General features: G+C 41.4%; 1 protein-coding gene and 1 pseudogene across 5 annotated transcripts in view; one reads left to right on the forward strand and one right to left on the reverse strand.

The window, feature by feature from the left end:
- The window catches only part of PAAF1 (proteasomal ATPase associated factor 1), a 38,634-nt gene extending 27,561 nt beyond the window's left edge, over positions 1-11,073 (forward strand). For 4 of the 5 annotated variants that reach the window (XM_087868156.1, XM_045816196.2, XM_045816197.2 and 1 more), the window contains 5 exons: positions 1,127-1,218; positions 2,561-2,676; positions 4,381-4,463; positions 7,304-7,386; positions 10,646-11,073. In XM_087868156.1, coding sequence (XP_087724282.1) covers positions 1,127-1,218; positions 2,561-2,676; positions 4,381-4,463; positions 7,304-7,386; positions 10,646-10,723 — 452 coding nt within the window. In that variant the 3' untranslated portion in view covers positions 10,724-11,073. Of the gene's footprint in view, positions 1-1,126; positions 1,219-2,560; positions 2,677-2,802; positions 2,859-4,380; positions 4,464-7,303; positions 7,387-10,645 lie in introns of all 5 variants that reach the window. The other variant, XR_006783106.2, reaches the window with a different exon arrangement.
- Positions 9,195-9,954, reverse strand: LOC123804214 (tetraspanin-3 pseudogene; annotated as a pseudogene).
- Positions 11,074-12,269: the final 1,196 nt, after the last annotated feature.

Here is a 12,269-nt window from a genome sequence, read left to right on the forward strand (position 1 = left end):
GAATCTTAAGCAGACTACATGTTGAGTGCAGAGCTGACTTGGGGCACAATCTCATGACCCTGAGATCACCACCTAAGCTGAAACCAAGAGTCAGATGCTTAACTGACTGTACCACCCAGGTGCCTGTCCATGGAGTTTTTTTTACAGTTGAAGTTTAAATTTAAAATTGCCTTTCCTCAACCTTCCACCATCTACTCACTATTGATTAGATTTTCCTGTTCTATTTCCTTTGTGGAATTCATCACTATCTGAGAATATCCTATTTGTTTATTTACCTATTCCACTATTTCCTATTTCCACTAGAATTCTTGAGAGTAAGGACCTTGTCTGTTTGTATATGACTGTTTCCTTAGTACCTAGAGTAGTGTCCAATATATAGTAGACCCTCATTAAAGATTTGTTTAGTGAATGAATAAATTTCATTTACTCCAGACCATAAGAGCCTTGAGGGCAGAGACTGTTTTGTTCAACATCGTACCCCTGCTCCTAACATGGTATCATTTCACATAGCAAAGGACTTAATATTCTTAAGTTGGGTTTATTGGCATGTATTTTACATGTAGTAAAAGTTACCCGTTTTATCTTTTTTTTTTTTTTTAATTAACTTATTTAGGGGTGCCTGGGTGGCTCAGTCGGTTGACCATCTGACTCTTGGTTTCAGCTCAGGTCATGATCTCAAGGTCGTGGGATCTAGCCCCACGCTGGGCTCTGCAGTCAGTGTGGAGTCTGCTTCAGATTCTTTCTCCCTCTCCCTCTGCCCTTCCCCATGTGTGCTCTCTCTCTCTCTCTCTCAAATAAATAAATAAAATCTAAAAAATACAACACTTATTTTGTTAAGTAATCTTTTACCCTTAACATGGGGCTTGAACTTACAGCCCTGAGATCAAGAGTTGCATGCCCTAGCAACTGAGCCAGCCAGGTGCCCCAAAAATCACCCTTTTAAATGATCAGTTCCGTGAGTTTTGACAAATGTGTACAGTCATATAAACAATACAAGCAGTCAAGATATAGAACATAATAAAAGTTTAATCACTAACAGTAATAAACAGTCATTGGGATCTGTGCTTTCTGGCACTGCCAGCTGATCGGCCCAGCCCATTGTTGACATGGTTTATCTGTCGTGCAGGTGAACGGGAGGTTGGAACAGAGTCGAAGATGCTGCTGTTGGCACGGGAAGATAAGAAACTTCAGTGCTTGGGACTGCAGAGCAGGCAGCCGGCAAGTGGTTCCTCTAAGACTGGAACTCTGGGGCATCTTGGATCACTCTGATTTTTGGAAAGCGGTTTTGGAAACATTTCCGCTTGCTCCTTGTGTTCAGCTTTTGAGAAAGCTGCAGGAGTAAGGGGCAATAGAGGGTAGTGATTAAGAGCATGGAATTTGGAGTAAGGGCAACATTCACGTCCTCGCTCTTCCACAATGGCTGTGACATTTAATAGGTTATGTAACCATTCTGAGCCTCAGTTTCCTCATCACTAACCTGGGCATAGTAGTACTCACCTTGTAGGGTTATATGATGAGGATTAAATGCGCTACTGCTTTGTGACCTTTGTTAAGTCACTTTCTCTCTGGGCTTTAGTGTGCTGTGTATAAAATGTTGGGGTGTAGTTTCCCTTCCATATCCAAGGTAACGTGAAGGAGTTCTGAGTCAAGGACTCATGCATTTGGGGCTCTTGATCAGTTAGTGACCAGAATGTCTTTTATGGAAGAAGTAGTTGAATTTTCTTCTGTCAGCCTCTGAGGATTTGCTGGGCACACTGTACTCTTCATTAAGCCTGGAGTTCCCTGGGATTTGATTTTTAAAATTTCTTTCCAGCTCCTGTCAACCTCACCCAGACAACTTTAATGATTTGGGTTGGCCACAGTTCATTTCTCCTTGTTAACTTCATTGTTCTAGTGATGTTTCCATCACTCTTTCTGATCGTAGTGCCTCTGCACTGCTTTTCCTCCCAAAGGGAAATCACAGGTTTTGTTTGTTTGGCCAGGTTTGGGTTTTTTTCTTTCCTTTTTAGGACATTTGAGGTAGAAATGATCAGATTGAGCTAATAGTAGAGAACAAATAAAAATCTGATAATTCCTTTTTTTTCAGGCACGTGGGGAGAATTATAATTCTTTAAATTGCCACTTTATTTGAGCTTGTTTCTTTTCCGACATTGAGTCTCCCTTCAAAAGGTTGTCAGAAGCGACATGAAGCCAAATTTAAGTGTGTGAATTGCAGGTGTTTCTCAAATGGAGGGTTGTAAAGAGAAGCGGGAGAAGAAAGATGTTGGGTACTGAGGGTCCTATGAGTCAGTGTGTTGAGGGGCAGCAGTCTGAAAACTGCTGCCTCTGGGCTGGTATTACATACACTGCTGAAGTTCGTGCGAGCCTCAGGTCCCCAAAATCCTGGTGGGGGTTCCTCCTCGGTCGTTGCCGAGTACTTTGTTTAGTTGCAGAGTGCTTAAAGACAGAAGAAAGAAAATGTCTCTAAAAATAGGGAAGTTTTCTTTTTTTTTCGGTGCCTGTTTATTTCTGAGAACAAACTAATCTTCAAGCAGCAGTTTTGGCTCCTGCTTGTTCCCAGGTGTTCCTCTTTGTTGGCTCAGATGCCTTCAACTGCTGCACTTTTCTCTCTGGCTTCTTGCTGTTGGCTGGGACACAGGATGGAAACATTTACCAGCTGGACGTGAGGAGTCCAAGGTGAGTCACCCTTCATTTGCATGATGCAGGTCTGCTACAGAGTGGAAATTTTATTAGCTTTAACAGTGATTTAGCATAGCGTGTAGACGACTGTTGAATCAAGGGTATATTTTTGCATTTATAAAGGTTCTCCGGTGTGAGTTGTCTGATTGTTCTTAGTATTCCTGGAATCATATTAAAAGGTAATTTGATTCATGCTGTCATGATTGTCCTATTGTAGTGATGACTTTGGAATCTAAGCTTAAATAATGAACTAACATTTCGCTTAAAATGATTGTATAGAACTTTTAATTTTGAGGAGCTCAGTAATTTCTCAGTGGTATCAAATCTGGGCTGGCCTAAGATTGATCGTTTTTAGTTCAGGTAAGCCAGCTGTGTTTCTTGGTTTGGCTTTGATCAGAATCTATCTGAAACAGGCTTTATTCTGGTCTTAAAGATACCCAGAGAGAATCACGCAACCTCCCCATCCCAGGATTTAACTGTTTCTCCAATTCTGTCCCTTCCTCCTTCCATTTCCTTCCTTTTGTTCAGCTGATATTTATTGAACGGCTTTTGTGGGGACCAAACATTGTGCAGGGCACTGAAAAACAGAAATAAAAGATACAGATTCTGCCTTTGAGGCATTTGGAGTCTAACAGTAAAGATGTCAGTGATACAGTGTGATCAGTGGGCTGACAGGGCTCTACACAGGAATTTGAAAAAGTACTGAGAAGGAGAAAGAAGAAGGTGGGACTGCTTCTCCAAGGAAATGAAGCTTTAATTGGATCTTGTCCAGTAGGAAGTTACCAAATGAAGAGAGGGGTCTGCCCTAGGTAGAAGAGTATAGAGAAGCATGAAGATGTGTGAAGTATGGCACTTTCAGGGATCCCTGAGTAGTTTAATACGACAAATATATACCCTGCAGACAGGGTAGCAGTGAGAAGTGATGCCAGATGGGAAAGCAGGAGTTTGTTTAGAAAGAACTTGCATACCATCTGAAGGAGTCTGGATTTTATTCCAAGAGCAGTAAAGAAATTCCAGTGAAAGGTGACTAGCTTAGACCTTTTCTTCCATATTTAAATTACTTTTGTTCTTGTTTTTGCCTCTGTGGAGTAGGGAATCTCTTATCACTATTAGAAAATCAGCCTTACAGGGGCGCCTGGCTGGCTCAGTTGGTAGTGTGTGTGACTCTTGATCTCAAGGTCATGAGTTTGAGCCCCACATTGGGTGTGGAGCCTACTTAAGATTAAAAGAAGGAAAGAAAGAAAATCAGCTTTACATATATATTAAATTGATTCTCACCTTTCTCTTTCATTTCAAAGAGTCCTGACATTTGTAATATCTCACAACTATCTTTTTTTTTTAATCTCTCACAACTGTCTTAATTCTGTCTGTAAGCAAAACAATTAACATATTGTTAACATTGTTATCTTAAACTCATGTCAGGCCTCCCCTAAAAACTGGAGTTATTGGTGGTGACTTGGTTCATTCAGCTCAATGACCTGTTAGTTAGAGACATGTTTAGATTCACTCCAAGGTGGTTTTGAGTGGATTACCTTGATCTACCATTTAAGGAGCTTGCCAGGAAAGAAACTGTATGAATGTTTAATCTCTGTCTTCATTTGTCCTGTTTGCTTTTGTGTGGTTAGTACTGTATGTTGAATATAGTTAAGTGTTGCTTTTGAAGAAAAAAAAGTACAATTGCCCTTTTTCTTTGAATTCCAGGGCTCCAGTACAAGTCATCCACAGATCCGGAGCACCAGTTCTGTCCCTGCTGAATTTCAGAGATGGGTTCATTGCTAGCCAAGGTGGGTCCAGGGGCCCCTTGAGAGAGATGGCTTCCTGTAGTTCATTTAAACATAGGTTTGGGGGGGCGCCTGGGTGGCTCAGTCAAGCGTCTGCCTTTCGCTCAGGGCGTGATCCCGGCGTTATGGGATTGAGCCCCGCATCAGGCTCTTCTGCTGGAGGCCTGCTTCTCCCTCTCCCACTCCACCTGCTTGTGTTCCATCTCTCTCTGGCTGTCTCTGTGTCAAATAAATAAATAAAATCTTTAAAAACAAAAAAACAAAAAAAACATAGGTTTGGGGCGCCTGGGTGGCTCAGTCCATTAAGCATCTGACTCTTGATTTCTGCTCGGGTCATGATCCTTAGGGTCATGAGATTGAGCCCCGCATCAGGCTGCACGGTGTGTGGAGCCTACTTAAGATTCTGTCTTGTGGGACGCATGGGTGGCTCAGTTAGTTGAGTGTCTGACTCTTGATTTTGGCTCAGGTCATGATCTTGGGGTTGTGAGAAGGAGCCCCATGTTGGACTCCATGCTGGGCGTGGAGCCTGTTTGAGATTCTGTCTCCCTCCATCCCTCCTCTCTCTCTCCTTTAAAAAAAAAAAAAAAGATTTTCCCTCTACCCCTTCCCCCCCACCCCACTCCCCCATTCATGCCCTCTCTCTCTCTCTAAAAAATAAATAAATAAACATAGGTTTAAATGCATGATCTATGGGGCTCCTGGATGGCTCAGTTGTTAAGCGTCTGCCTTTGGCTCAGGTCATGATCCCAGGGTCCTGGTATTGAGCCCTGTGTTGGGCTCCCTGCTTGGCAGGGGGCCTGCTTCTCCCTCTCCCACTCCCCCTGCTTGTGTTCCTCTCTCGCTCTTTCTCTCTCTGTCAAATAAATAAATAAAATCTTAAAAAAAAATAAAATAAATGCATGATTTATGGCGGGGCCAGGGGCATGGTCCTCCATGATTCTTTGGCATATTGTATTTATCATACTGTGTTTATCACCCTACACCGTGATTGTCTGTATCTCCCTCTACTCCGGGCTCCTTGAAAGTAGTGACTGTGCCTTATTCATCTTAATATAACTGTTTTCAGAGGACGAAACTAAGACCAAGAAAAGAAAGTTACCAGGAGCCACATTTCAGTTGAATATAAGGAAAACGTTCTATTTCGTAAGAGAGAAGCTGGCATTGTAGAAAGCACCACTGACTCTGGGGATTGGAGAAGCATAGGCTGGTTGGCTACTCTGCAAGGTGTTGTGACGGGAATTCTGTACCAGTTTAGAAGTTGAATATAGATGATCTTTGAGGTCCTTCGGGACTCTTTCACTAGAGAGGAGATTGAAATTGTCAGATTAAACAATTTTGAAACTTTTTATTATGGAAATTGTCAAAGAGATACAGAGGTAGAGAGAATAGCATAATGAACTTGATATACCCATCATCTGGTTTCAACTCTTACCAATTTATGGCTAATCCTGTTTCATATTGTTTTACACATTCCCTTACAATCCCCAACCATTATAGTATTTTGAAACATATCACAGACATTGTATTATTTCACCTGTCAATATTTATATAAGTATCTCTAAAAAATAATAATTCTTTTATTGAAAAGATGATTTTTTGGGGTGTCTGGCTGGCTCAGTTGGTAGAGCATACAACTCTTGATCTTGGGTTGTGAGTTTGAGCCCCATGTTGCACCGATGTAGAGATTACTTAATAAAATTTACATTCAAAAAAGATGATTTTTTAATAATACAAGAAAGGATATGGTCTTCCTGTATGCTGCTAGTTGGGATATAGGTTGATTAACAGATAAATTAAAATAAAATTAATTAACAGTTGTTTTGGACAGCAGTTTTTCAAATTTTAAAAAGCTTGAAAAGATTAAATTTTTTTAAAAGTCACAATGTTGATGCAGAATAACTTTATGCAAAAGATATTCTTTTATGCAGTATGTTCTCAACCATGTAAAATAAAAATTTGCATAAAAAAGTTGGAAAAATATTAAAATGTTAATGTTATCTTTGAGTTGTAGATTATGAGTGATTTTATTTACTTCTGTTTGTTTTTAAGTTTTCTTCAATTAGCATATACTAATTTTATATTAAGTAAAACAATAACCAAAAAATTTACCTTATTCAGCAGTTTATAGATCATCCCGTCTTATTTGTCCATGCTCTTTTGAGAAAATTAAGTTTAAGAATAAATATACTTTTATTTTCTTGATATAACAACTTTGCTCCTTTGCCTTGTATATCTGGTCAAGTTTATTGATTGAATAATTTGGGAGCACATTAAAACATTTATATAGACAATTCCCTGTTAAAAATCATTGTCCCGGGGCGCCTGGGTGGCTCAGTCGTTGAGCGTCTGCCTTCGGCTCAGGGCGTGATCCTGGCGTTCTGGGATCAAGGCCCACAACAGACTCCTCCGCTGGGAGCCTGCTTCTTCCTCTCCCACTCGCCCTGCCCGTGGTCCCTCTCTCGCTGGCTGTCTGTCTCTCTGTTAAATAAATAGGTAGAACCTTAAAAAAAAAAAAAATCATTGTCCAGGGTAAGTTTGCAATCAGATGCATAAGCCTGCAGTTGCTTGCTCTGTGCCCTTGGCAGGAATTGCTAATCAAAGACAGCCCTTCTCACTGAGCTTGCACTTGTCCTTCAAATCCTCTAACCCAGCATTCCAGGCAGCCACTGTAGGTCCTCATATTTGACCCACATAATGAGACCTGTTTGCCATTCTGGGTCTTGGGATGATCTTCTTCAGGCTCGTGATGTACAGAAATAAACTAAAATACTGATTTTTTTTTTAAAGCTCCTTTGCGCACAGCTTTTTCTTTAGTTATCTAAATGTTTCTTTTTGCCTTTTAGGTGATGGAAGCTGTTTCATTGTCCAGCAAGACCTAGACTATCTCATTGAACTCACTGGGGCTGACTGTGACCCTGTGTTCAAGGTACAGGCCTGAGACGTGCTTGGGTGATTCTTACCTAGGATCTAGAGCTTTTGAGAGGACTGAATCCAGCTACTTTGTGGGCATTCTGGATGATAAAATACTTACGGATGAAATAAAAGAAAGTGAGAATTTTGAGTCAGAAGTGATTTCACCACTTATTAGCTCTAGAAACTTGAAAAATCACTTCACCTCCCCAGTCTGTCAATTCTTCTGTAAAATGAAAGTATTAATAAGATAATGTATATGAAAAATAGTTGTAAATTTTAAATCTTCTATAAATATTAGCTATCATCATTATTATTATTTAAAGTTGAAGACTTGTTATCTCATTTGGTTAGAAAGAGAAAAACAAAAGGGGAAATAATATTTATCGACTAGACATGGTGCTGGATGTTTTACATGTATCATCTTATTTTATTGTTACTATTCTTGAGGAATAGGTATTATTGTTTCTATTGTTTTTATAATTTTTTAGAAGTTATACAGTTAATACATACCTATAACAATTCAAACAATACAAAATTATACAGACTGTAAAGTCCCCTTTAAGACCTTTAGTAGTTCCACTCTTCTTTCCAGAAGTAACTAGCAGTAACAGTTCAGCCTATATCTTTCAAGACTGTTTTTTGGAGAATTTGTACTTACATCTTTGCGTTTCTGTATTTATGTAAATAATATAGTTTTATCTTTAGTTTGTGCATAACTGAAATCATTCTATAGTCTATGACTTTTTTTATTAAGATCTTAGGAGCTCTTTTCAGATAAATGCATATAGATCCACTTCATTTTTTAGATTTCCTTTGTAGTGTTCTATATTGTGAATTAGCATACCATTTTCATTTTATAAGTGAGGAAACTGGAGTCCAGAGTGGTTGAGAAAGTTGCCATAAGTCATGTAGCTACACATTAGCAAACCTGAGTTTAAGTTACCTCCAGAATTCATGCTTCCTCCACTAAATTAGTGGTTCTTAACCTTTGAGTCTCGGGCTTTTTCTTTTCTTTCTTTCTTTCTTTCTTTTTTTGAGGGATGATACAGACCTTATTGAAGTAGGTTTTTCTGTTTACAACCGAGATCTCATCTACATACCATTTTACTAGTCTGTATGGGTACATTAATCCTAATGAGTTCAGATTTATGATGAGTGGGCTCAATCACGTAACAACACACACACATACACACAAATTGTTTTGAAAGAGTAGCGCATATGTTATGCTCCTATAAAGCCAGTTCTGATCAAAAACCTCTAGTTTCAAAGATCAGTCTGATTTTGAAGATGAACCAGAGTACACTGTATGGTTCTAAATTCTAAAATCTGTTTTGGTCCTTTGGTACAGTGCTATGTTATTGAACTACAATGTATGTTTTTTAAAAGGACACTGATAAGGGGTACCATCTGGTATTAACTTTAACCTTAGTTGGCAGCTTCCTCCTTCTTTCCCCAAAATCCCTTGGCCAAGAGTTCTCCGTTGTGAAGACTGAAAAGACCAGTGATACTTTGGCAGCAGTCCTATTACTGCGTGGAGGTAACGGAAGCAGGCCCGGGTCCTCCTCTCATTCTCCCACACTGTGCAACTCACAGATGGTTCCGAAATGAGAACAGTCACTGTCGTACCTACAACTTAGAGACGTGGAGAGTCAGAACAAGAGAAAAGAAAATCACAGGGCGGGTGCATGCAGAGCCAAGCTGCTCTGTCCAACACCTGTGTAATGTGTGGTTTTAACTAAATGTGGTTTAACTACTAAAAGTAAACCTGCTTGATTCACCTTCCAAATCAGAGTAAGACTAAAAACCTGAGACTTGCCTTTTCTACTCTGCATGGGTTCCACCAGTGGTGAGGAGCTCATAAGCAGGATCTCTACTCGTGCACAATACGATGCGTGCACGGAGCATGTCTAGCAGCTGAAGAGCTGCACGTGCCAGCACTGCCCAGATAACACGTGCCGTGATTTTCTTATAGCTTCTTCACACCAAGAGTATCACGTCCCTCAGTATGGAGGTCAGAGGAGTGGGCCAACCTAGCAGTAGAGCTGCTGGCTGTCTCTCTGCTGCAGCTGAGAGGGACACTGTGGTTTTTGGTTTCTTTGAACCAGTCCCTATTTTTCCAGTCTGACTGGTTGGTTCCGTTGTAGGGTTGGTTCCACTGTAGGTCTTACACACTTTCTGAATGCTGCAACCTCCATTTTCCACCTTTGCTCTGTAAACGTATCCCCAAACCACAACAACAGCTTCTGTGACAAAAACCAGGAGTAGGATGATGGCAAAAGTGGCAAGTCTGCAGCAGCTTTCCCTGATTGCGTCACAGTCGCCAGTCAGCCCAGAAATGAAAAGTGGGGCTCCACAGCGACGATTGTTATGGCAGGAACGAGAGGGTGCACATCTTCAGAGAAGTGGTGGTACTATCATAAGTGATGAAGTCATGCGCTCCCACATAGCCTAAAATGCCAGGGTGCCAGCTGCCCCCACCCCGAAGATTGGTTGAGAAACTCCAGAAGTCGTGGAGGAGGTGATACCGCATTGGACCGTCGTGGTGCTGGCAGCCTCCTGGCACCATGCGTTCACCAAGCATGGTGGCAATGGCGGCAGAGTCTCCGCACTGGAAGCCTGGTGGCCGGAGTGGCACTCACCTCAGCTGCTGCAGCCACCGCTCCAGCCCCAGCCAGTGCCTCGCTCCTCCGTGCAGCTGCTGTCTCAGACAGGCGCATTTTGAGAACTTCTTTGAATATAATTTTACAAGGTTCAGGGATACGCTGGCCCATCTATGGATCATCTCCTTTCCCAGGTCCAGACCCTCTGCCCTCAACTATGCATCATGCTAGTGGGTTTGCTCTCTACTTGGCTAATTTGTTTCTCTGTCCTGTAGTCATAAGTGCCCTGGATACTAGCCAGCTATTTTTTTTTTTTTTAAAGATTTTATTTATTTATTTGACAGAGATAGAGACAGCCAGTGAGAGAGGGAACACAGCAGGGGGAGTGGGAGAGGAGGAAGCAGGCTCACAGCAGAGGAGCCTGATGTGGGGTTCGATCCCGCAACGCCGGGATCACGCCCTGAGCCGAAGGCAGACGCTTTAACCGCTGTGCCACCCAGGCGCCCCTAGCCAGCTATTTTTAAAATCCCTATCATGGATCTAATTCTTCTCTTGTCTTTGGAGTCAGTAGACCTTCTTAGACTCACTTGTACTAATGGAGATCAGTGGCTCTATCTTTTTGAAATGGAAGACTCCCAGGCTTCCTCTGAGCTGGAAACTCTTGTGTTGCAGGTAGCCACATGGGAGAAGCAGATCTACACATGCTGTCGAGATGGTCTTGTGCGACGCTATCAGCTCTCTGATCTCTGACTCCTTGGAAGAGGATTCCCAGTTAATGAAAAAAGATTGTCCCTAATCGACAAAGAGCCAAATAATCATCAGTCCTTTTCAAGGACCATGGCCCTTTATTGTTTTGGGCACCCTTTGGAAGTCACAGAAAATCAGCTGCATTGGCCCATGTGGAAGTATCATTCCATGACAAGACCTGCTGTGAACGGAATAAGAAGCTCACATGTGCTCCCTATATACACTCACCCCAGCAGCACAGGGCAAGGATATGGATGCTTAGTTTGATCTCACACCATTGTGTTAAATGTTTACAAGGACCAGAGGACTAAAGCCTGTGCTCTGAAGGAAATAAAGAGAATGTGTTTGGAGGAGTCTGACTTTGAAAAAGTTAGTTAAATATTCTTACTCCAGCAAAAAGCCATTCAGGTTGATGGAACTCCTTTCTCAGGCCCTTTCTTTTGGCCTGGCCATAGAGAAAGACTGCTAGTTAGCAGTAACTGTCCCTTAAGCAGCAACCTGGGAAAGATTCTTACACAGGTAGGGAAGCCAACTGTCTCAGTTTTCCTTGGACTGAGGGATTTTCTGCTACATGAGACTTTCAGTCCTAGGCAAACTGATATGGTTGATCGGTCCATGTACAGGGGATGAAGTTGAATCCTATCATTATAAAGGCTGTGGCCCTCCGAGCGTGGTCCCTTAACGGCCGTATCAGTATCACCTGGGAACTTGTTAGAACTAGAAATTCCTAGGCCCCACCTCAGCCTTAAATCAGAAATTCTGTGGGTAGAGCCAGTCAGGTGATTCTGGTGCATGCTTAAGTTTGAGACCTAGAGGAAGAGATAGTAAAGGGCCCTTGAGTAATAGCTGGAACCCAGCGCTCTTTGGATGGTGAGGCTGGTCTGTAGAAGATGAGGCTGGAGAGGTTGGCAGGGCCCAAATAGTGAAGGGGATTGAGTGCCAGGTAGGAGCTTGAATTTCATTTGGTTGGTAAGAAACCCACGGAAGAGTTTTAAGCAAGGGTTTTAACATGGTCACTCTTTTTTCCCCTAAATATAGAAAGGGAGTTATAATGCATGTATTCCGTGTTTTATTTTCACTTAGAATCTCTGAGTTCTTTCTTTCTCGGTACATTTAGACCTTCATCATTCTTTTTAACACTTTCCAGAGTTTTACATTTTAGGGATTACTAGAGAAAAGGTTAGTTGGAGGATACAACACTTGAACTGAGCAATGTAGGCTAAGGTCTGGATTTATTTAAGGGAAGAAGCCAATTTCTGGCTGGGGTAACAGTATGGTTCACAGCATTCTTAAAGGTATGTTCTTATGTAATGTTTATAACGTCACTATGACATGCAGGTAGTGAGACTCAGATGGATTGATTGGCCAAGGGTCACAGGGAACAGGAACTTTAACGCAGTTTATCTTAACTTTAAATCCATTTTTTTTTTTTTTACCTGTTGTATATTGCCTAAATTGTGAAAATAAAATACTGTTAGTCATTGAATATTACTGGGCATCTACGCTATACTAGGGACTATATTTATATATTTAATCCCAACAACACTCT

Source organism: Ursus americanus, chromosome 16, assembly GCF_024610735.1.
Source record: "Ursus americanus isolate L20-20 chromosome 16, mUrsAme1.1.p, whole genome shotgun sequence".
In the NCBI taxonomy this organism is placed as follows: Eukaryota; Metazoa; Chordata; class Mammalia; order Carnivora; family Ursidae; genus Ursus; species Ursus americanus.